Source organism: Bos grunniens, chromosome X (genome assembly GCF_055505025.1).
Source record: "Bos grunniens cultivar Pamir isolate PY7600 chromosome X, Bosgru_T2T1.0, whole genome shotgun sequence".
NCBI classification, from domain to species: domain Eukaryota; kingdom Metazoa; phylum Chordata; class Mammalia; order Artiodactyla; family Bovidae; genus Bos; species Bos grunniens.
This window is the reverse complement of record NC_141194.1, coordinates 105,506,201-105,529,831: the sequence shown is the minus strand read 5'-3', so window position 1 is coordinate 105,529,831 and position 23,631 is coordinate 105,506,201. Positions and strand designations below refer to the sequence as shown.

The 23,631-nt window shown below is 50.0% G+C and overlaps 3 protein-coding genes and 2 pseudogenes across 6 annotated transcripts in view; 1 reads left to right on the top strand and 4 right to left on the bottom strand.

Moving 5' to 3' along the window:
• The window catches only part of IKBKG (inhibitor of nuclear factor kappa B kinase regulatory subunit gamma), a 55,308-nt gene extending 38,165 nt beyond the window's left edge, over positions 1-17,143 (top strand). The window contains exon 11 of one of the 3 annotated variants that reach the window (XR_015159745.1): positions 14,804-17,143. The gene's annotated coding sequence lies outside the window, so the exon portion shown is untranslated. Of the gene's footprint in view, positions 1-14,746 lie in introns of all 3 variants that reach the window. The other 2 variants (XR_015159746.1, XR_015159747.1) reach the window with 2 other exon arrangements.
• LOC147341012 (uncharacterized) lies at positions 7,728-8,914 on the bottom strand. Its single transcript, XM_086387151.1, has 3 exons — positions 8,532-8,914; positions 8,066-8,194; positions 7,728-7,878 (listed from the first exon to the last, which is right to left on the bottom strand). The coding sequence occupies exons 1-3, from the start codon at positions 8,912-8,914 to the stop codon at positions 7,728-7,730; spliced, it is 663 nt and encodes a 220-aa protein (XP_086243277.1).
• LOC147341011 (putative RNA-binding protein 15B) lies at positions 10,509-13,492 on the bottom strand (annotated as a pseudogene). Its single transcript, XR_015159743.1, has one exon. The product of XR_015159743.1 is annotated as a putative RNA-binding protein 15B (transcript).
• LOC147341010 (EKC/KEOPS complex subunit LAGE3-like) lies at positions 13,904-15,169 on the bottom strand. The gene is made up of 3 exons (XM_086389451.1): positions 14,870-15,169; positions 14,413-14,541; positions 13,904-14,238 (listed from the first exon to the last, which is right to left on the bottom strand). Exons 1-3 carry the CDS (start codon positions 15,136-15,138, stop codon positions 14,115-14,117), a joined length of 522 nt encoding a protein of 173 aa, XP_086245577.1. The 5' UTR covers positions 15,139-15,169; the 3' UTR covers positions 13,904-14,114.
• A 4,213-nt stretch (positions 17,144-21,356) lies between the features above and the next one.
• On the bottom strand, positions 21,357-22,223 carry LOC147341008 (uncharacterized; annotated as a pseudogene).
• Positions 22,224-23,631: the final 1,408 nt, after the last annotated feature.

The following is a 23,631-nucleotide window of genomic DNA, read 5'->3' as shown; positions in this document are numbered from 1 at the left end:
TTTGTTTATTTCTTTTTAAATATAAATTTATTTATTTTAATTGAAGGCTAATTACTTTACAATATTGTATTGGTTTTGCCATACATTGACATGAATATGCCATGGGTGTACATGTGTTCCCCATCCTGAACCCCCCTCCCACCTCCCTCCCCATCCCCTCCCTCTGGGTCTTCCCAGTGTCATTTGTTTAGATTGCTGTGTTTGGGGTGGCCTTTCTGTAGGCTGGAAGTATGTGGTTCCTCTTTATTTTGGAGGTTGCTCTGTGTGGGTGGGGTTGGACGAGTGGCTTGTCAAGATTTCCTGGTTAGGGAAGCTTGCATCTGTGTTCTGGTGGGTGGAGCTGGATCTCTTCTCTCTGGAGTGCAATGAAGTGTCCAGTGTGATTTTTGGGGTGTCTGTGGGTTTGGCATGACATTGGGCAGCCTGTATTTTAATGCTCAGGGCTGTGTTCCTGTGTTGCTGGAGAATCAGCATGGTATGTCTTGCTCTGGAATTTGTTGGCTCTTGGGTGGAGCTTGGTTTAAGTGTAGGTATGGAGGCTTTTGGATGAGCTCTTGTCAATTCATGTTCCCTGGAGTTAGGAGTTTTCTGGTGTTCTCAAGTTTTGGATTTAAGCCTCCTGCCTCTGGCTTTCAGTCTTATTCTTACAGTAGCCTCAAGAATTCTCCATCCATATAGCACAGATGATAAAACATCTAGGTTAATGGTGAAAAGATTCTCCACAGTGAGTGGCACCCAAAGAGGTTCACAGAGTTACATGGAGAAGAGAAGAGGGAGGAGGGAGATAGAGGTGACCAGGAGGAGAAGAGGGATTTATTATGAGGGCCTAATTGTTTGCTTATATTGGCCTTAGGCACTCTTGGCCCTGTTGTTTTCCACTGGCTGGAGGAGGAGGGTGTTTCAGTATTTCTTGTAGCATAAAATAAAGCTGAACTATCATTCTGTGTCTGAATATATTTTCAAATACTGGGCCTCCACAGTTTCTTGCCTTTCTCCTTGGTTTCAAGGGAAGGTTCTGGGCTTCAGATAGTCTAGTAGTACAGTATAATTGAAGACAATTTAGGAAATGGAAGAAAATTAAAATCTATTATGGCTTCTCATTCAGCATGAACTGTGGTCGGTACTTTGGAATATTTTCTTAGTTTTATATTGGCATTTATATGGCTCAGCTGGTAAAGAATACGCCTTTAATGAGGGAGACCTGGGTTCGAGCCCTGGGTTGGGAAGATCTCCTGAGAAGGGAAAGGCTATGCATTCCAGCATTCTGACCTGGAGAATTCCATGGATTGTATAGTCCATGGGGTCACAGTGTTGGACACAACTGATTGTCACATCATCTATAACAATAATTAATTTTTGCATATTCAGGATTAATTTTTTCCTGGAATCGTTTTTATTTAACATATAAGCATTTTGTCTTTCAAAAATTTATTCAAAAACATGTACTTGGATGCATATAAGAAGTAGCATAATGTAAGTGTTCAGTCAGTTCAGTTCAGTCTCTCAGTCATGTCCAATTCTTTGCAACCCCATGGACTGCAGCACGCCAGGCATCCCTGTCCATCACCTACTCCCGGAGTTTACCTAAACATATCCACTGAGTCCGTGATGCCATTCAAACATCTCAACTTCTGTCATCCTCTTCTGCCACCTTCAATCTTTCCCAGTATCAGGGTCTTTTCAAATGAGTCAGTTCTTCGCATCAGGTGGCCAAAGTACTGGAGTTTCAGCTTCAACATCAGTCCTTCCAATGAATATTCAGGACTGATCTCCTTTAGGATGGACTGGTTGGATCTCCTTATAGTCCAAGGGACTCTCAAGAGTCTTCTCCAACACTACAGTTCAAAAGCATCAATTTTTAAGCACTCAGCTTTATTTTATATTCCAACTCTCACATCCATACATGACTAGTGGAAAAACCATGGCCTTGACTAGATGGACCTTTGTTGGGAAAGCAATGTCTCTGCTTTTTAATGTGCTGTCTCAGTTCAGTTCAGTTCAGTCGCTCAGTCGTGTCCAACTCTTTGTGACCCAATGAATTGCAGCACGCCAGGCCTCCCTGTCCATCACCAACTCCCAGAGTTCACTCAATCTCACGTCCATCGAGTCCCTGATGCCATGCAGCCATCTCATCCTCTGTCGTCCCCTTTTCCTTCTGCCCCCAATCCCTCCCAGCATCAGAGTCTTTTCCAACGAGTCAACTCTTCGCATGAGGTGGACAAAGTACTGGAGTTTCAGCTTTAGCATCAGTCCTTCCAAAGAACACCCAGGGCTGATCTCCTTTAGAATGGACTGCTTGGATTTCCTTGCAGTCCAAGGGACTCTCAAGAGTCTTCTCCAACACCACAGTTCAAAAGCATCAATTCTTCAGCGCTCAGCTTTCTTCACAGTCCAACTCTCACATCCATACATGACTACTGGAAAAACCATAGCCTTGACTAGATGGACCTTTGTTGGCAAAGTAATGTCTCTGCTTTTGAATATGCTATCTAGGTTGGTCATAACTTTCCTTCCAAGGAATAAGCATCTTTTAATTTCATGGCTGCAATCACCATCTGCAGTGTGATTTTGGAGCCCCCAAAAATAAAGTCTGACACTGTTTCCACTGTTTCCCCATCTATTTCCCATGAAGTGATGGGACCAGATGCCATGATCTTTGTTTTCTGAAAGTTGAGCTTTAAGCCAACTTTTTAACTCTCCTCTTTCACTTTCATCAAAAGGCTCTTTAGTTCCTCTTCACTTTCTGCCATAAGGGTGGTGTCATCTGCATATCTGAGGTTATTGATATTTCTCCCAGAAATCTTGATTCCAGCTCGTGCTTCTTCCAGCCCAGCATTTCTCATAATGTACTCGGCATATAAGTTAAATAAGCAGGGTGACAGCATACAGCCTTGACGTACTCCTTTTCCAATTTGGAACCGGTCTGTTGTTCCATGTCCATTTCTAACTGTTGCTTCCTGACCTCATATAGGTTTCTCAAGAGGCAGGTCAGGTGGTCTGGTATTCCCATTTCTTTCAGAATTTTCCACAGTTTATTGTGATCCACACAGTCAAAGGCTTTGGCATAGTCAATAAAGCAGAAATAGATGTTTTTCTGGAACTCTCTTGCTTTTTTGATGATCCAGCGGATGTTGGCAATTTGATCTCTGGTTCCTCTGCCTTTTCTAAAACCAGCTTGAACATCTGGAAGTTCACGGTTCATGTACTGCTGAAGCCTGGCTTACAGAACTTTGAGCATTACTAGCCTGTGAGATGAGTGCAATTGTGCAGTAGTTTGAGCATTCTTTGGCATTGCCTTTGCTGTCTAGGTTGGTCATAACTTTCCTTCCTAGGAGTAAGTGTCTTTTAATTTCATGGCTGCAATCACCATCTGCAGTGTGATTTTGGAGCCCCCAAAAATAAAGTCTGACACTGTTTCCACTGTTTCCCCATCTATTTCCCATGAAGTGATGGGACCAGATGCCATGATCTTAGTTTTATGAATGTTGAGCTTTAAGCCAACTTTTTCACTCTCCTCTTTCACTTTCATCAACAGATTCTTTAGTTCCTCTTCACTTTCTGCCATAAGGGTGCTGTCATCTGCATATCTGAGGTTATTGATATTTCTCCCAGCAATCTTGATTCCAGCTTGTGCTTCATCCAGCCCAGTGTTTCTCATGATGTACTCTGCATATAAGTTAAATAAGCAGGGTGACAATATACAGCCTTGATGTACTCCTTTCCCTATTGGAACCAGTCTGTTGTTCCATGTCCATTTCTAACTGTTGCTTCCTGACATGCATACAGACTTCTCAAGAGGAAGTTCAGGTGGTTCAGTATTCCTATCTCTTGTTAAACATTTAATATGTTTCTATTTGTCCCTAATAATGATTCAGTGGAATTCTTCTGTATAAGTCTTTGCCTGATTGGTTATGTCCTCAAGATAGATTCCAAAGGGTAGAAATACTGAGATAAAATTTTACTTTTCTATTGATTTTTTAAGGCTATTGGCCTACAGTAGGTGGTTGCTACTCAAAAGTGTGCCTCCCCCCCAGAATTCTAGTTTGCTGACCACCTTTACCAGTAGGTCTGATTCCTCCCAAAGTAAAAACCTTAGCTTGCAGAAGATCAAACAACTCAGAAACTATAGAACTGTAACTTTATGGCCTACTGACCTTGTTTCTGATCAATGTAGAAAAGTTTGGGGACAATTAGTTAAGTCTTTGGGGGAGGAGTTAGCTCCCTCCAATGTTTAGTATTTGCTGCAACCTCATGAAATTTCCTGATAGTTTTAGTAGTTCTGTGAATAACACCATATTTTCTACATGTATGATCAGGTTATCTGCAGATAAGGTGTACTCAGTCACTCAGTTGTGTTCAACTCTTTGCAACCCCATGGATTATAGCCTGCCAGGCTCCTCTGTCCATGGAGTTTTCCAGGTAAGAATACTCAAGTGGGTTGCCATTTCTTCCTCCAGGGGATCTTTCTGACCTAGGGATCGAGCCCACATCCCCTGCAGTGGCAGGCAGATTCTTTACCATTGTGCCTCCTGGGAAGTGGCACAGTGTTAACATTGAAAGAAAGTAAATGTGCATCTTCACTGAATAAAGATTAAGTAAATCAGAATAAGCCCATCCCTTGGTGGCTCAGTGGTAAAGAACCCACCTGCCAATGCAAGAGACTCGGATTTCATCTGATTCAGGAAGATCCCCTGGAGTAGAAAAGGACAACCCATCAGGTATTCTTGCCTGGGAAATCCCATGGACAGAGGATCCTGGTGGGCTGCAATCCATAGGGTTGTGGAGTAGAATACAATTGAGCAACTAAACAACAAAACAATAAGAAAGAAATCCGAAGAAGTTGAGAATCTGTGTGAGGAGATGATATGTTCCTGTTTTAATAGTATGCTCCCACTATGTGACTGTGGGTATTACTTTTGACCTTTTTTTAATTTGTGTGGGTCTCAGTTGCAGCATGCAGGATCTTCAATGCAGCATGCGAGCTCTTATTTAATAATTGCAGCGATGTGGGATCTAGTCAGCTCACAAGGAATTGAACCTGGGCAACCTGCATTGGAATTGTGGAGTCCTAGCCACTGGACCACCAGGGAAGTCCCTGACATCAGTATTTTCTTTATTTGGGAAAATAATTGTCTGCTCTATTAGATTAATGGGCTTCCCAGGTGGCACAGTGGTAAAGAATCCACCTGCTAATGCAGGAGATGCAAGAGATGCAGTTTCAAACCCTGGGTTGAGAAGATCCCTTGGAGAGGAAATGGCAACCCACTCCAGTATTCTTGCCTGGAAAATTCCAGGGACAGAGGAGACTGGCAGTCTACTGTCTATGGGGTTGCAAAGAGTTGAATGTGACAGTCGGACTGAGCATGCATGCTCTATTAGATTAAGAAATAATCTTTCCCAGTCTTGTTCCTTTAAAACATTGGAACTTGATTTTGAATTTGATGAAAAGTGTATACCACTGTCGAGGACATGTATGAGTTTCATAACCCAGCATCTATTTTCCTTTTCTTGGTACTGATATGCTGTCACCTGGGAAAATTGCCCCTTTCCTTTTCTCTCAGCCACTGTGACTGTGATAGAGTTGACTTCACCTCTGATTCCAGGGGTTGGCATGTGGCCCAGGCCTGCCTACTTGAAGCACTGCTTTCCTGCAGCTGTGGTGATATCATCCAACCAGTGACACTTTGGGTCTCTAGGGGAGACAGGATGTCAAAGGACAGAGGGAGAGTTGGAGCAAGAAGGCAAATCTCAGGGAACAAAATGCTGGATCTAGCCATGCCTAAAGACAAACTACTTCTGTACCTTGTAGTTACACAGACCCAGAAACTCTCCCTTTGGCTGAAAAACCACTGTGGATATTCTTGGTTGTTTTTGTTCCACTTGTTTTTCACTTGCAATAGCAAAGTCTTGACTATCAGTGAATTGAAGAATCATAATTTTCTTTTTTACTTAACCAATGTGGTCTGATGGAGAAGGCAATGGCACCCCACTCCAGTACTCTTGCCTGGAAAATCCCATTGGCAGAGGAGCCTGGTAGGCTGCAGTCCATGGGGTCGCTAAGAGTTGGACACGACTGAGCAACTTCACTTTCACTTTTCATTTTCTTGCATTGGAGAAGGAAATGGTAACCCACTCCAGTGTTCTTGCCTGGAGAATCCCAGGGACGGCAGAGCCTGGTGGGCTGCCGTCTATGGGGTCACACAGAGTCAGACACGACTGAAGTGACTTAGCATAGCATAGCAATGTGGTCTGAAGACTTGGTCCTTCTTTAATACTTCAAGGGAGAAATAGGCCTATTTTGTTACTAAGGGATTAGTTCCTTGCTGATCAACCCATATCATGGTAGAAAAGGAGCCCAGTGAGTCAAAGGAGGGGAGGGACACTGCAAGGGGCAGCTGGAGGAAGGGGACAAGGAGGGTGACCATCCCTTGCCAGATAGGGCACCCAGAATCGACCCAAAATTGGGCCATATAGTGGATACGGCGAAGCCTGTGCCATCCACAGTACTTTAAGAGCTGTATAATATTCCTCAGAATGTGTAATCCATAGTTATTTTAACCAATCTCTTGTATATAGGTCTTTAGGCTGTTTGAAATTTGTCAGTATTATAAACAAACCTGAAATGGATATCCTGGTACATTTGTTTTTGTGTAATACATTATGTGGAGAAAGAAATGGCAATGCACTCAAGTATTCTTGCCTGGGAAATCCCATGGACAGAGGAGCCTGGTGGGCTGCTGTCTATGGGGTCACACAGAGTCAGATACGACTGACGTGACTTAGCAGCAGCAGCAGCAGCAGCAGCAGCAGAATACATCCTGTGAAATGCTGAGCTGGATGAAGTACAAGCTGGAATCAAGACTTCTGGGGAAAATATCAATAATCTCAGATACACAAATGACACCACACTTATGGCAGAAAGCAAAGAACTAAAGAATCTCTTTATGAAACTGAAAGAGGAGAGTGAAAACGTTGGCTTAAAGCTCAACATTCAGAAAACAAAGATCATGGCATCTGGTCCCTTCAATTCATGGCCAACAGATGGGGCAACAGTCCAAACAGTGACAGGCTTTATTTTGGGGGGCTCCAAAATCAGTGCAGATAGTGACTTCAGCCATGAAATTAAAACACACTTACTCCTTGGAAGAAAAGTTATGACCAACCAAGACAGGATATTAAAAAGCAGAGACATTACCTTGTCAACAAAGTTCCATCTAGTCAAGGCTATGGTCTTTCCACTAGTCATGTATGGATGTGAGAGTTGGACTATACAGAAAGCTGAGTGCCGAAGAATGGATGCTTTTGAACTGTGGTGTTGGAAGAAGACTCTTGAGAGTCCCTTGGACTGCAAAGAGATCCAATCAGTTCATCCTAAAGGAGATCAGTCCTGAATATTCATTGGAAGGACTGAGGCTGAAGCTGAAACTCCATACTTTGGCCACCTGATGGCAAAAAGCTGACTCATTTGAAAAGACCCTGATGCTGGGAAAGATTGAAGGTGGGAGGAGAAGGGGATGACAGAGGATGAGATGGTTAGAGGGCATCACTGACTCAATGGACATGAGTTTGAGTAAACTCTGGGAGTTGGTGATGGACAGGGAGGCCTGGCATGCTACAGTCCATGGGGTTGCAAAGAGTCGGACATGACTGAGCAACTGAAGTGAACTGTGTAGGAAACCAGTGTAGGAATCAATGCCCTGGGGAAGGATGCACTGCCTAGGTTAATATTAGGTGCTCTTTCTTGGCCTAGGCTTAGGGATAACTAGGGGCACAAAGTACCCTGTAATTGGTTGGTTGATCCCAACCAACAGGAAAAGCTGCTTGAGACAGAACATGATGGAAATTTGGAGCTGGCCACCATCTTCAGCAATCAGCCGGCTAAAAGGGAGGGAAAAAGAAAATAAAATTAAATGTGGGAACTGTTCTCCTAATTCTGCCCCCTCAGCTGGTGTCAGGCACACTGAACATGTCTACATCCTTAGACTTCGTCTTTTGGTGGTCTCCAGTTCACTATTAGAATGACCCCAGACATCTGCCACCCACCCAGGCCCCTTTGCAAACTAACATTGCTAGGATGCTGCCCTTCACTGTGAGCTCCTTCCCTACTGCCCTGCGATAGGGCTGGATGTGTGGGCTCAGGGACTGGCGGGCCATCTCTGCCTCCATGGGTGACGGGAAGAGCACTACGATGGAGCTGGTGGCGGCGAGGTTAAGGGACCATCTCCACCAACCTTGCCTGTGCCTCAGGCCTACTCTTCATTTGGAGGCCTGTTTCCTTCTGGCCATTCTCACTTGTCTCCATCCCCACCCCAAGTCTGCTCCCAGCCCTTCAGGCCATCTGCCCCCTCCATCTCTCCCTGCCACCCCTGACCCATGCCCCAAGGCCAGACCCTCTAGCCATCTTCTTGGTCTCCCTCCCCACAGCCCTTCCTATCCCCAGGCTGACTGCTTTCTCTCCATTCCACTGTCTACAGGAGGCCCATTCCTCCCTGCTCCAGCCCCCGCCCCTGGCCTCTCTTCAAATAGGATACAAATTGAGAAGTTGGCTTCTTGGTCCTCTGGCCATGGGTGGCACACACCCACCAACTCCTGATGCAGCATGTCCAAGAGGCCATGGCCTGACGTGTCCTGGCCCCAGGGCACCGTGGACACCAGGCCCTGGCGCTGCATGTCCACCTGGTCCTGGAGCGGGGTGGCCACCCGGCCCTGGCATGGCATCTCTGCCAGGTCCAGGAGCGTGAGGTGCCTGCACCAGCTCTGGGGCTCCAGCCGCGGCTGCACCTGCCTCTCCCGCGCCTCCGAGGCCCTCGTGGCCTTCACGGCCATTTGAGTCACCAGCTCCATCCAGACCTCTCTGGTCTTCAGCATCTCCCGCCACTCCACCTCTGCCAGCACCTGGGTCTGCAGCCTCCATGACCACTCACGCTGCAGGTCAGCCCACCACGGCCACCTGGAGCGTCTGAGAGTCCGAGGCACCCAAAGGAAACCACGCCCCTGGGCGGGTGATGTCACTATGGGTGCCGAGAACGCCTGTGCACTCAGGCCCTGATGCCAGTCCCAGGATGTCCCTCTTAGGTGGTTATGAGCACGTCAGTGTTTCCCGCCAAACGTGGAAACACCAAGTGAGCCCCTTCCCCTTAGACCTCTGCTGCCATGTTCACATGTGACCCTCCTGCTGACTTCAGCCTCTGGAAGAGAGTCGAGCACCAGGGCCAGGCCCGGGGGATCCCATTGGTCTTCCACACATAGCTCAAGTCTGCGTCCTTGTCTGTGCGTGTGGGCATGTGCATCCTTGTCTGTGCATGTGGGCATATGCAGGTGCATGCACATGGGGGTGCGAGACCAGGCTGTTCCTGCCCACCTGGGGAGGGAAGCAGGGACTACTGTTGGGCCCACTGCGGAAGGCATGGGGTAGGGCTGCCTGGAGGTCCAGGCACACAGAATGCAGGGACTCCAGGCTGTGGGCATGCCCCAGGCTCCTCAGAAGCGCTGGATGAACCAGCTAGACTCAAGGGCAGAGGGAAGGGCCATGTTGCCCTGGACACCTGCAGTCTCCTGCTCTCTGCTGGCACAACTCTCATGGCCTTTCCCTTCCCAGGAACAGTGTCTTGAGGCTGTCTGGAGGGATGGAGGTACTGGGGGACCTCAACTGGGAGGTGACCCTGTATCTGATAGCCTGCTGGTCTACTTCTGTCTACAAGGGGAGTCAAGTCAACAGGCAAGATACAGCCGGGGGAGACCACGGGGCTGGGGCAGCACTGCCTGGGTGTGGGATGCATCTGCCAGACCACTGGTGCCACAGGAGGTGACTGCATCAGGGATTGTACTTCAATCCGGCCCCTGAGCCCCACCCCCTGGCCGGAGAGTCCTCTCAGCCCTCCAAATCCAAGGCCAGCAGCCTTCCCCCACCCCTACCCCCACTGGAGGGGAAGAGGCACCAGCAGTGGCTGACCATTTCCTGTGTGTGGGGCATCCCTGTCCCACCTTCCTACCCTTCCCAGTTTCTGTTGATTCTGGCTCCCAGTCAGTTTTAGGGTGTGCAAAGACCTGGTCTACTGCCTGTGTCTGTGCCCTGCTCTGTGGCCAAGAGGACCCCAGTGGGGAGCCTGGACATGTCAATGTATGGCAAAAACCACTATGATATTGTAATTAGCCTCCAATTTAAAAGATAATTTAAACAAAAGAAGTAAACATTTAGGTCAGTATTTCTAATTCTTGGAATATATTAATACTTTAAGGAAATAACTATTAATGGAAAGACTTATAAATTCCACTAAATCATTAACCATAGTATTGTAAAAAGTGGAAACAACTTAAATGTTCCATAATTATATTATTATTGTTTTTTTTTCTTATTTAAAGACCCAATCTTAATTTTTTGGCCACACCACATGACGTGGGATCTTAGTTCTGCTGCCAGGGATTGAACCTGCAGCCCTTACACTGGAAGTGCAAGTCCACTGGGCTGCCTGGGAAGTCCCAATAATTACATTAGGATGCATCTTATATCTATTCAATAACACATTTCTTTTATTTTTTTTTAAATCCATCCTCTGACAAAGGCTTTACTGACAATTTTCCATACAGTTAGTCAAAAAATAAAAAAATACAGAACACAACAGACAGTATTTCATACACTAGAAGCCGACATGACAGGAATCCCTTCTCATCATGGTAAAAAAAAAAAAAAAAAAAACCAAAAACCCCCAAACCTAAGAACTTAGTTTTTGGTGGGGAGATAGGACTTTGGTCCCCTGCCAAATGAAATGGAGTAACCCAGCAGAGAATTCAAATCAAGGGTGTAGGATGGGCCGGGGGTGCAGGGCAGCAGTGGTCAGATTTAAAAATAACTGCTTTAGTGACAAACAGGCTGGAAAAGCCAGGCTTGGGCTACGCTGTGTCTCTTACTATAACTATCACCATGTGCTCCTCCTCTAGCTTGCCCAATGTCCTCAGCGCTGACTGGAGGTACTGCTGTGAGAAGTCACAGGGCGGGAAGGCATAGAGCATGCCTGTGCTGTCTCTGCCCTTGGATCCACCCACTGGCAGGCTGATCACCCCTGCAGCCTGCTTCTGTTTCAAGTAGGAGACCAGGTTCCTGAGAAGCCGCCTCTGTAGGCCAGGCTCCACCGTAGGCATCCCCTCAGAGCCAGGCCCACTGGGGGTCGCCTGGGTGGCCAGGAGCACTGCGTAGCCATTGGGGCTCCCCTGCTTGATGTGTCGTGTGACCTCATCGAGCTTGGGTTGGTCCAGGCGAAGGCGCTGGGCAATCTTCAGCTGGGTCAGCTTACTCCCAGAAGTATGGTCTTTGAGGAGACTGCTGATCACCCCCTGGTCCCCCTCTAGGATGTGCAAAGATGTCGGGAAGCAGCTGTTTTTCAACACTAGAAGCCCGTTCCAACCCAGCTGCAGCGTCTGGGCATACTCTGAAAGATTCTTGAGCTTTTTGGTCTCGTGTTTTGGCTCTTCAAGAGGCTTGGGCTCGGCCTCAGTGGTCCGATGATTGCGCTCGCTCTCTCGGGTCTTCTTCCCGTGGGAAGAGTCGGGAGCCTCGTGGTGGTGGTGGTGGCTCCGCTCCTCCGCCCCGTGTCGGCTGTTGCTGAGGGAGTTGCTGCCGGACTCCGTGGTCCCTTCACTGGAATGGTTTTCCTTGCGGCTACGCTCCAGGGTGCGGTCGGAGCCTCGGTCCGCAGGCTGCCCACCACCCTTGGTCCTGCTCCGTTCCTCGTAAGGGGAGTGGAGAGGCTCCGGCGCTTCCGCCTGTCCTCCCAGGCCTTGGGCAGGCACCGGTCCCCATCTCCTCCCCAGCGCTCACCACTCCGGCTGCGCACTGAGTGGCTGTAGCCCTCGAGGCTGTTTCGGCGGAGGTGTGGAGGGGTCCTGTCCCGCACCCGCAGGTCGGCATCCAGGTTCTGGTGCCGGGTATACGGAGTAGCTCATAGTGCACAGGGAGGGGGGAGGGCTGGTACTGCTGGGGATACCGAGTCTCCTCTGCTTTGGCAAAATCCACGCGCAGCCTGCGGTCCGGACCCCCCCAAGGGAAAGCCCCTCATTTTAGCACAGGCGGCCTGGGCTGCGTCCAAGCTCTCGTACTGGATGTAGGCAAAGCTATCTCCCTTGACATGATCAATGGTCTGAATGCTCCCAAAACGGTCAAACTCCCGGGCCAGAGCCGCCAGTGAGGTGTTAGGTCCCAAGCCACCCACCCAGAGACGTGTAGTGGGGTTGGCCTTGCCGTACCCTGTCTTAATGGGATTGCGGCCTATCACACGACCCGACATGCCCACCTTGGCCCGGTGGGCCATGTCTAGGTTCTGGAACTTGAGGAAGGCATACGCACCGCCCTGCCCACGGGCGGGTCTCTTGATGACCACCTCCTCAATGATGCCGTACTTCTCGAAAGCCCGTCGCAGCTCCACCTCTGACACGCTGTGGTCCAAATTCCCAATGAAGAGGTTGCGCGTGGCCCGCTGGTCGTCCTCGGGCATCAGGTCCTCTTCGCACACGGCCGGGTAGCCGTAGGGTCGCCCGCGGTCGTCGTACAGCCCGTAGTAGTCCATGCCCCGCTCCCGGGACAGGCCTACAGCGGCGGCGGCCGCGGCCGCATCTAGAGCAAAGGCTGCAGCAGCGTGGCGGGGGCGGGGCTCCCGCAGCGGAGGGGCGGCAACCGGGGACAGCAAACCCTGCTTGTACTGGTAGCCGCCGTGCAGCGGGAGGTAGCCGAGCGGGTCGGCGGGCACGGGCGGGCCCGGGGGCGGAGTGGAGGCGGCGGCGCTGCTGCTGCTGCTTCGCCTACTGCTCCCGCCGCCGCCTCGCACGTACACGGGCTCCACCTTGAGCGGACGGTCGTAGAGCAGTAGCTGGCGGGCCAGGGCGTGCTGGCGGGCCTCACGCGCGTACTGCGGGTGCCGGAAGTTCACGTAGGCCTCGCGGCCCAGCTCAGGCGTGTGCGACAGGCGCAGGCTGATCTCGCCGAAGCTCTTGAACTGGTGGAAGAGCCGATCTTCGAGGTGCTCGGCAGGCAGCGCGGGGCTCAGGCTGCTGATGAGCAGCGTCTTGTACTCGGGTGCAGCCGCTGAGGAGCCGGGACCCGTGGGCTCAGCCGCGGGCGGCGGCGGAGAGCGGTAGTGGAGATGCGCAGGACGACGCGCCCGAAGCGCCTGGGTCCCCTGAGGCCTTGCCGCCGCGCTCCCCGCCGCCGGCGCCCGAGCCCGAGGAGCGGCCGCTGCTCGCACGGTGATTCGCGTCCCCGGCGCCTCGGCCGTCGCGATGCCCACCGCCGCTGCCCCCGCTACCGCGAGGTTTGTCGCGAGCCCGCGTTGGAACGGGGTGCTTGGCGCCGCCCGAGGCCTTGTGCGCCACCCGCCCGCCCGCCCGCCTCCGCCTCCGCCTCCTGTTCGCGCTCCCGCGGCCGTTTGGCCGACGATGAGGAGCCGCGCCCGTTCGGGCTGGAGTCTCACTCGCTATGCCTCTTCATGGCGCCGGCGCGGCTGGCGGGTGGGCGGCCCGCAGACCCCTCAGAGCGGCGGCGGCGGCGGCCGAGGAGGCAGCGCCCCCGGCGCCGCCATCTTGGACAATAACACATTTCTTAAGAGATTTTAGGAAGTGGAAAAGCTAGTATATTAAATGAAAAAAGTTCAGGAAAAAAATTAAACTTGATAAGTTCTACATCACATGCTGTTATACGTTTAATATGCAAGTACAACCAGAAAATATTCTTAAATGTTGACAGTATTTAGTGCTGAACATAGGGCTCGGTTTTCATTGTCCGAAATTATTTCCAATTCCCTTGTAACTGAATTCAAATATCTGAATTTCAGAACCTTCCCTCTAACACGAGAACAAAGATAAAAAGTGTTTTTAAAATCCAGAAGCGCATTAGCTGAAAGGAAACTAGGGCACAAAAAGTGACTTAGTTTTATTTTCTGCTGTAATAAGCACTGAAGCATCCCACTCCTCAAGCAGCAGGGAAACAAAGCAAGTGAACCGCAAGAGACCAAAGGCCAGTACAGGCCAAAACTTAGACTCAAATAACAAAGTGGCAATGACTCTTAGGTTGAATTCCCTATGCCCTGCCGAGTAGGGGACACAAGGTTAGGCCTCAGCCCCTTTCCTCAGCTTCGGCTTTGGCGAGGTGGGAGCCCGAGGCTCCGAATGTTCCGAATCACCAGGGAAAGCTGATCGAGGAACGGGTTCATGGAAAGTCGGATGAAAGCAAGGTCGTCAGCAGTCCATCTACTAAAAGCAGGGAAAAGAAAATCAGGCCAAAGGGAAGATTGCTCTTCCCAGGGTACCAGCCCCCCTCCTTATACCAAGCCCCTCAGTGTCTCCATCATAGCATGCTTAAGAGGGAGCCTAGACCACAGCACCTGCCACCCCCCACTCCCCAAGGCAAACTCGTCTGGAACTGACACAAGCAGGTCACTGCCATTCACTGCAAATTCCTTCCGAATCAATCCTTGGTGGCGTTGGGCATCTGGGAGCAGAGATCTGCGAGCCATGTCTGCCTCCAGGGGTGACTGGAAGGGCACTCTGAGTGTGCTGGGAGAGACACGGTTAAGGCACCATCCATTACAGAATTTGCTGGTATCTCGGGCTTCCTCACACCTCAGAGGCCCGTTTTTACCCCAGGATGCCAGGCTCCCGACGACAACCTGAGACTACCCTCAGGTGTCTCCGTAACCCTTGGGTCCATCTTCCCCACCCTCCAGGCTCCTCAGGCCTTGACAACCTCCTTTCCTTCCAGGCTGCCCAGTCCTGCTGCCCCGGATAGCCCCCGTGCTCCCTTCTATCCCTTCCTCAGGCTGCCGGCATGTTTCCCGCCACCATACCACTGACCGTGCCCAGGGAGGCTCCATGAAAAGGATACAGCACCACCTCTCCACGTCTAGGTCTTACAGCCAAGGGTGCTACATCTCCAGCAGATCCTACGCCACCTGGTGCCTGCTCACCTTGGGGACGAGCTACAGCAGCTTCCATCACCGCTCTTCCTCTGCCAGGCCCACCCCGGCCTTGTGGGGCTCGGCGAACAGCCTCACCTTCAGCGCTGCCTGAACCACTCTGGCAAGCAGGTATTCTGGAGCTCTGCTGGTCATCTCGGCCCTCTGCACCACCGGCGCCACCACCCGACGCCTGCATGGCTGCTGCGCGTCTCCCTCAGACTGCGAATAAGGGGCGGAGAGACTGGGCCCCTCACGAAGTCCCTCCCCTTCTGCGCAAGGACGCAAAAGTTGCGCCTGCGCACACACCCCATCCACCCACGGGCTGCTATGGAGACCCCGTGACGCTGGCGGGACTCAGCTCCCTCACAATGCCACCACGTTCCTTTCAGGTGCCCCTCTATGCGCCTGCGCACACGGGCCCCTCCAGTGCTGGCTCAGATGGCGTGGAATGGACCTCGCCAAGTGTCCACAGAGACGCCACTGAGACACAAATGCCGACTTTCCAGTCTCAAGGCCTGAAGCTAGTTCCACAATGCAACTTTGATTTCTCCACCGTATGCCTCAGAAGGGTCTCACTGGAGTAAGGTGGGAGTCGAGGGCAAGGGGCCAAGCCACACGATGCACCAGCATCACGTCTCTGCCCACTCCACATCATACCTGTGCTCTTTGACCATAGTGATCGCTAGCACTTCCTATGGTCTATGCGTTATTTCAGGTGCTTTCATGTGTTAGTCCATCACGTCAGTTTTCAGATAGTGTTGCCATAGCGCAGGCTTCCTTTGTGGCTCAGCTGGTAAAGAATCCGCCTGCAGTGCGGGAGACCTGGGTTTGATCTCTGGATTGGGAAGATCCCCTGGAGAAGGGAAAGGCCACCCACTCCAGTACTCTGGCCTGGGAAATTCCATGGACTGTATAGTCCATGGGGTCGCAAAGAGTTGGATACCCCTGAGCCACTTTACTTCACTTCACATTGTCATGTGAGTCTCCTGTCTCCCATGATGCAGCTCTCCTGCAAACTAATCACACACACCCACCCTCTCTCCAACACCAGCAACTCAAAGTCTTGGACATTTTTGTTATTGCCTTTCTGAAAACTATGATGACTGCAGTGCTCCATCAGGCACCGGACTCAGGTTAGGTCTGAATGGTGAGATCTACAAAGGATAGTGATAATAACAATGACAAATAATGTGTGTGACACAGACAGTGACAGAACTATGAAGGAAAGAGAGTGTACGATAGAATGAGTTTCCAGAGAATTTACCACTCTGATAGGTGAATGCTTTTGAGTGAGTGTGACAGAGTGAATGTGTGATTGGGACAGGAATTTAAAGGGACAGAATGTCATGGGAAGAGACTAAGATGCAGAAACCAAGACAGAGGGAGTGTGTGTCCGAGTGTCAGAGAGACATTCTAAGAGAGATAGGATGTGAGAGAGAATAAGTGTGATGGAAAAAGAATTATAGAGTGACACAGGACTATTAAAGAAAAAGAGTGTGTGATGGTACTCTAACTCAGTATGAGAAAGTAAATGTGAGAGACAATATATCGGTGAAAGAAAATGGGTCTGTCACACATATCAGAGTGTGACAGGGAATGAACCTGACAGTGGGAGGCAGCAGCCTGGGCAAGTGGGTCAGTCCTTGGAGCCCATGTTTCCCCCAGGGCGGTCATGCCCAGGTCTCTGCCGGTCTGGAGGAAGTCAGCAAATTGACTTGGTTCAGTTGTCCAAGAAACATTGCTGTTAATAAAGCTAGTGGATGAAATGTAATTCCAGAAGAAATAGTCAAATCCCTAAAGGAGGATGCCACCAAGGTTTTGTATTCATTATGTCAACAAGTCTGGAAGACCACAGGACTGGAAAAGATCAATCCTCATCCCAGTTCCCAAGAAGGGAAGTAAGAATGGGCTAACCATTGGACAACTGCACTCATCTCCCATGCTAGTAAGGTGATGCTTAAAATCTTGCATGCTAAGCTTCAGCATTATGCGAACCAAGAACTTCCAGATGTCCAAGCTGAGTTTAGAAAAGGAAGAGGAACTAGAGATCAAATTGCCAACATTCACTGGACTATGGAGAAAGCAAGGGAGTTTCAGAAAAACATCTACCTCTGTTTCCTTGACTACCCTAAAACCTTTGACTGTGTGGATCATGACAAACTGTGGAAAGCCCTTAGAGAGATGGGAATACCAGACCATTATACCTGTCTCCTGAGTATCCTGTATGCAGGTCAATAACCAATAGTTAGAACCTAGTATGAAACAACTGATTGGTCAAGATCGAGAAAGGAGTATGACAGGGCTATCTGCTGTCACCCTGTTTGTTTAATCTATATGCTGAGCACATCATGAGAAATGCCAGGCTGGATGATTCACAAGCCGGAATCAAGATAGGCAGGAGAAACATCAACTACCTCAGATATGCAGATCAGATCAGATCAGATCAGTCGCTCAGTCGTGTCCGACTCTTTGCGACTCCATGTATCGCAGCACGCCAGGCCTCCCTGTCCATCACCAACTCCTGGAGTTCACTGAGACTCATGTCCTTTGAGTCAGTGATGCCATCCAGCCATCTCATCCTCTGTCGTCCTCTTCTCCTCTTGCCCCCAATCCCTCCCAGCATCAGAGTCTTTTCCAATGAGTCAACTCTTCGCATGAGGTGGCCAAAGTACTGGAGTTTCAGCTTTAGCATCATTCCTTCCAAAGAAATCCCAGGGCTGATCTCCTTCAGAATGGACTGGTTGGATCTCTTGCAGTCCAAGGGACTCTCAAGAGTCTTCTCCAACATCACAGTTCAAAAGCATCAATTCTTCAGCGCTCAGCCTTCTTCACAGTCCAACTCTCACATCCATACATGACCACAGGAAAAACCATAGCCTTGACTAGATGGACCTTTGTTGGCAAAGTAATGTCTCTGCTTTTGAATATGCTATCTAGGTTGGTCATAACTTTCCTTCCAAGGAGTAAGCGTCTTTTAATTTCATGGCTGCAGTCACCATCTTGCAGTGATTTTGGAGCCCAGAAAAATAAAGTCTGACACTGTTTCCCCATCTATTTCCCATAAAGTGATGGGACCGGATGCCATGATCTTCATTTTCTGAATGTTGAGCTTTAAGCCCACTTTTTCACTCTCCACTTTCACTTTCATCAAGAGGCTTTTTAGTTCCTCTTCACTTTCTGCCATAAGGGTGGTGTCATCTGCATATCTGAGCAGAAAGCAAAGAGGAACTAAAGAGCCTCTTGATGAGTGTGAAGAAGGAGAATGAGAAAGCTGGCTTAAAACTCAACATTCAAAAAACTAAGATCATGGCATCTGGCCCCATTACTGCATGGCAAATAGAAAGGGAAAATGTGGAAGAAGTGACAGATTTCCTCTTCTTGGGCTCCAAAATCACTGTAGATGGTGACTGCAGACATGAAATCAGAAGATGATTGCTTCTTGGCAGGTCAGGGATGACAAACCTAAACAGAGTGTTGAAAAGCAGAGACATCACTCTGCCGACAAAGGTTCATATAGTGAAGGCTATGGTCTTCACAGGATCACATATGGTTGTGAGAGCTGGACTGTAAAGAAGTCATAGCACCAGAGAATTGATGCCTTTGAACTGTGGTGCTGGAGAAGACTCCTGAAAGTCCATTGGACAGTAAGAAGATCAAACCATTCAATCTTAAGGGAGATCAACCCTGAATATTCACTGGAAGGACAGATGCTGAAGGTGAAGCTCCGGTATTTTGGTCGTCTGATTCGAACAGATGACTCATTGGCAAAGTCCCTGATGCAGGGAAAGATCAAGGGTAGAAGGAGAAGAGGGTGTCAGAGGATGAGATGGCTGGACAGCATCCTGGATGCAATGAACATGAACTTGAAGAAACTCCAGGAGACGGTGAGGGACTGGGAGGCCTGGTGTGCTGCAGTCCATGGGGTTGCAGAAATTCGGACACAAATGGGAAACTGAACAACTACAGCTGCCCAGCTGTATAAGGGTCCTTGTTTTTGCTTCCCTGGTGGTCCAGTGGTTAAGAATCTGACTGCCAATGCAGGGCACATGGGTTCGATCCCTGGGCCAGGAAGATCCCACATGCCCAGGACAACTAAACCCGTGTGCCACCACTACTGAGCTCCCCAAAATCAGAGTCTGTGCTCCTCCACAAGGAAGCCTCCACAATGAGAAGCCTGAGCACAGCAATTAGAGTAGCCCCTGCTGGCTGCAAGTGCAGAAAACCTGCACACAGTTAACAAGATTCAGCACAGCCAAAAACTAACAAATAATTTTGGTAAATAAAAGTTTTTTTAATATAAATTTATTTATTTTAATTGGAGGTTAATTACTCTACAATATTGTATTGGTTTTGCCATATATCAACATGAATCCGCCACAGGTTTTAAGAGTCCTTGTTTCCAGCTATAGCCTTCTCGGACATTGAAGATTTCAGTTAATTAAGCTCATCCTACACTAAGATCTGCTCTGGTCCTACAGAGTCAATCTTAAAAAGTAAGACCCAAAAGGATCAAACTGTTTTTTTCCCAAGTAATTTAACAGGATTCCATAATAAAGCTCAAGAGTAAGTTTAGGAATAGAAAAAAGTCAAGCATGCAAGGGAAATTTGATAATGCTTGGCATCCAATCTAAAATTACCAGGAGGCAAAGAAGCAGGAAAATCCAACCCATTATGACAGAAATCAGTGTGTTGTTGTTGTTCAGTAGCATCTAACTTTTTTTGACCCCATGGACTGCAGCATGCTAGGCTTCCCCATCCTTTACCATCTCCCATAACTTGCTCAAACTTATGTCCATTGAGTCGAGATGCCATCCAACCATCTCATCCTCTATCGTTCCCTTCTCCGCATGCCTTCAATCTTTCCCAGCATCGGGGTCTTTGCCAATGAGTTGGCTCTTTGTACCAGCTGGCCAAAGTGTTGGAGATTTCAGTTAAAATGCATCAATTGGAAAGGAAGAAATAAATGCATATTTATTTACAGTCAAAATGATTGTCTAAGCAGGAAGTTCAACGGGATCTACAAGAGCTATTACAATTAATTAGTTAAGCAAGGTTTCAGGATACAAGGATACTCTTGAGAGTGCCTTGGACTGCAAGGAGATCAAACCAGTCAATTCTAAAGGAAATCATTCCTGAATATTCATTGGAAGGACTGATGCTGAAGCTGAAGCTTCAAAACTTTGGCCAGAAGATGTGAAAAGCTGACTCACTGGAAAAGACCCTGATTCTGGGAAAGATTGAAGTCAAAAGAACAAGAGGACAATGGAGATTGAAATGGTTTGATAGCATAACTCACTCAGTAGACATGAATTTGAGCAAACTCCAGGAGACAGTGGGGAGAGAGAGCCTGATGTGCTATAGTTCATGGGGTCCGAAAGAGACGACTAGACACAACTTAAGAGACTGAAGAACAACAACATTCTGGTATTATATCTTAATATATAAATATAACTAGGGCTTTCTTGATAGCTCAGTTGGTAAAGAATTTGCCTGCAATGCAGGAGACTCTGGTTCATTTCCTGGGTTGGGAAGATCCCCTGGAGAAGGGAAAGGCTACCCACTCCAGTATTCTGGCCTAGAGAATTCCACAGACTGTATAGTCCATGGGGTCACAAAGAGCTGGACACAACTGAGAGACTTTCACTTCACTACACTTCATAAAATGAGAAAATATTCCAAAATTAATACTGAATGGCAGTACACTACTATCTTATTCTCCTGCTTCTTAAATTGTCTTCAGTTATGTTGTACTCCTTGACTATCTGGATCTCAGAACCTCCTCTCCAACCAGAAGACAAATACAGTATTAAGACGTGTAGAAGCTAAAAATAGTCAGAGATAGCACAGTATCTCAGTTTTATTTTCTGCAGTTAACAATCACCAAACTATGTGGAACCTGAGCCCCCAAGCAGCAGCACATGCACAAGATGAAGCCCAATCCACCTACTGCAGAAATCAATGCCCTGGGAAAGGACACGTGAGGCTAGGGCACATAGGCTAGATTTATCCCTGACTTTCACACAGAGGCTTAGTAAAATGGGGGGGCACATAGTGCTGCAAGGTCCACATACCAGGGAAATCTTCTGCAGACAGAGGGTGATGGACATCTGGAGCATGGCATGGTCTTCAGCACTCAACTGGCTAAAAGGGAGGGAAAATGAAATTCAGGCTCCAGATGAGGAGGAAGAGGAGCATGTCCTCCCTCTGTCCCCGCACACTGACAAGCCCAGGGCACCACACTTCTCCTCTAGGCTTAACCCTCCATTATGGCTCCTCCTGGGCTGAGACTGGTCACCACCCACCACCCCTCCCCCACCTCAGCCCCCTTTAGAACTGACAGAACCAACAGGTGGCCATTAACATCGAGCATCTTCCGAATTGACCGTCGCAGTGCAGTACATCGAGACAGGAAGAGAAAGGCACGGTGAGGCTACTGGTGGAGATATGGTTAAGGCACCATCCACACTCATTTTGCCTGTACGTTAGGCTCCCTGCTCACAGAGACCCGCCTTCTTTCACGAGGCTGCCGCCTAGGCTGTCCGGACCTCCCAGCCTATAACCTAAGGACACCCTGGATATCACCGCTGGACCCCTCTGGTTCCCTTCAGGTTGCTTTTCCTCACTATCTTCCCCTGGCAGCCAGACCACCCCTGACCCACACCCTCCATCCCCCGAGAGTACCCTCCTCCTACACTTTAGGCCCCTCTGCCTGAAACCCCCCAAACCACCCCTAGCCCACACCCCAACCCTCACGGTCGCCCAGCCCACCAGGGCTCCTGGAATAGGACACAACTGGAGGGCTTGGTTACTCAGAACTTTGACTCCGGGTGCAGCATCTCCACCAGGCCCTGGTGCTTGGGGTGCCCCTGGGATCTGTGGAATGGCACCAGCTGCACCACCTGACTCTCTTGCAGTGCTGGGGTTTCTTGGATCAGCCAAGTCGCTGGGGCCGCCAGGAACTCCACGACTGATGGTGTCACCAGGGCCAGTTGGGTCGCCAGGGTCATTGCGGCCACCAGCACCACCTGGCACACCTTGGCCGCTTTGTGCTGTGCCACTACAAAGGCCATGGCTCCTGCATCTTCATCTGCTGTCCTCGTGGTTCCTCAACCATGTGCCTTGAACTCCATCTTGAACCCCTCTCCCTTTCCCTCCACGTTGGGAAAGACTGAACCCTCCCTCCAGAACCCAGCCCTGTAGTGCGACTTTCAACCAAGCATCAGCAGAGCGCCTGCACACACACACCCTGGTCTTGCCTCACGATTGGTTCCCACCGACCATTGGCTTCCACAGTGGCTGCAGGCTCTCGGGCAATGGGCGTTCACTGCTGAAGCTTCACGTGTTCGCGTGCTGTGTCACCCCAATGAGCCTGCACAGACACACATCCAGGTGGTCTGCGTCCTCTCAGTCAGCCCTGCCTCAGGCCCAGAAACCTGGTAAACAGCTTAGCAAGGAGGCCTTTGGGTGGCTCTCCATCCTTTAGTATGGCAACAGCTCCTCAGTGCGCATGCTCAAACAGACCCTGCCCCACTCATCAGGGCACGTGCCTGTTTCCAGTCCAAGCCTGCAAACCCTAAGTGAGCCCCGGTCCCTGTGCACCGCCAAGACTGCACTGCTGCCAACTTGGCCACACTCACAGGTGAGCATCCTGCTGAGTGCAGGTCATTGTCATTGACTTCCAGAAGGGAGTCAGGCACCTCTGGGTCAGGCCTGGTCTGTCCCTCTGGTGTCCCACACGTAGCTCACGTGTGTGTGCGTGTGTGCATGTGTGTCCATGTGCATGTGGGCAAGTGCATGCACATGGGCATCTGACGTGCATGTCTGTGTGTGTGTGTGTGTGTGTGTGTGTGTGCCCGAGAGAGAGAGAGGGAGTAGTGGCTGTGCACAGGTGCTAGCCCATGTCCGTTTATGTGTGTGAGTGCGTGTGCAGGGGTGCATGCACATAGGTGTGTGCATGTGTGTTTGTGGAGGTGCTTGCAAATGAGCGTTCCCATGTGCATCTGTGTGTGAGAGAGAGTGTGTGGTCAGGTGCATGCACATGGGCATGTGTGTGTGTGTGGGAAAGAGAGCATAGGTCAGAGGCATGCACATTGGCATCTGTGTGTACTTGTGTTCATGTGCAGGTGCCTTCACATGGCGGTGCATGGGGACCTGGTCCTGGAGTCCTAAGACTAGGAATGCAGAGCAGGCTGTGCTTGCCCACCTGGGGATGGAAGTGGGGACTGCTGTTGAATTAACTGGGGATGGCATGGGGAAGGGCCACCTGGGGCTCCGGGCACACAGACTGCAGAGACCCCAGGCTGGGAACTTACAACAGGCCCCCCCAGAAGCACCGGTTAGAACAGATGCACTCAAGGGCTGCCAGAAGGGCAATGACCCCCCCCCCCCCCGCCGGACACCCCAAGTCTCTTCGCCTCTGCTGGCACAAAACGCACGGGCTTTCCCTCTATAGGAACAAAGTCTTGCAGCTCTCCGGAGGGCTGGAGGTGCCGGGGGCCCTCAACTGGGAGGTGATCCTGTGTCTGCTGGCCTGCTGGGTGCTGGTCTACTTCTGGTCTGGAAGGGGGTCAGATCAGCCCACACAGTACAGCCAGGGTTGATGACAGGGCTGGGGCACCACTGCATGGGAGGTGGAACCACTGGTGCCACAGGAGGTGACTGGATCAGGGCCACTGCCCGAGGAGGGGAC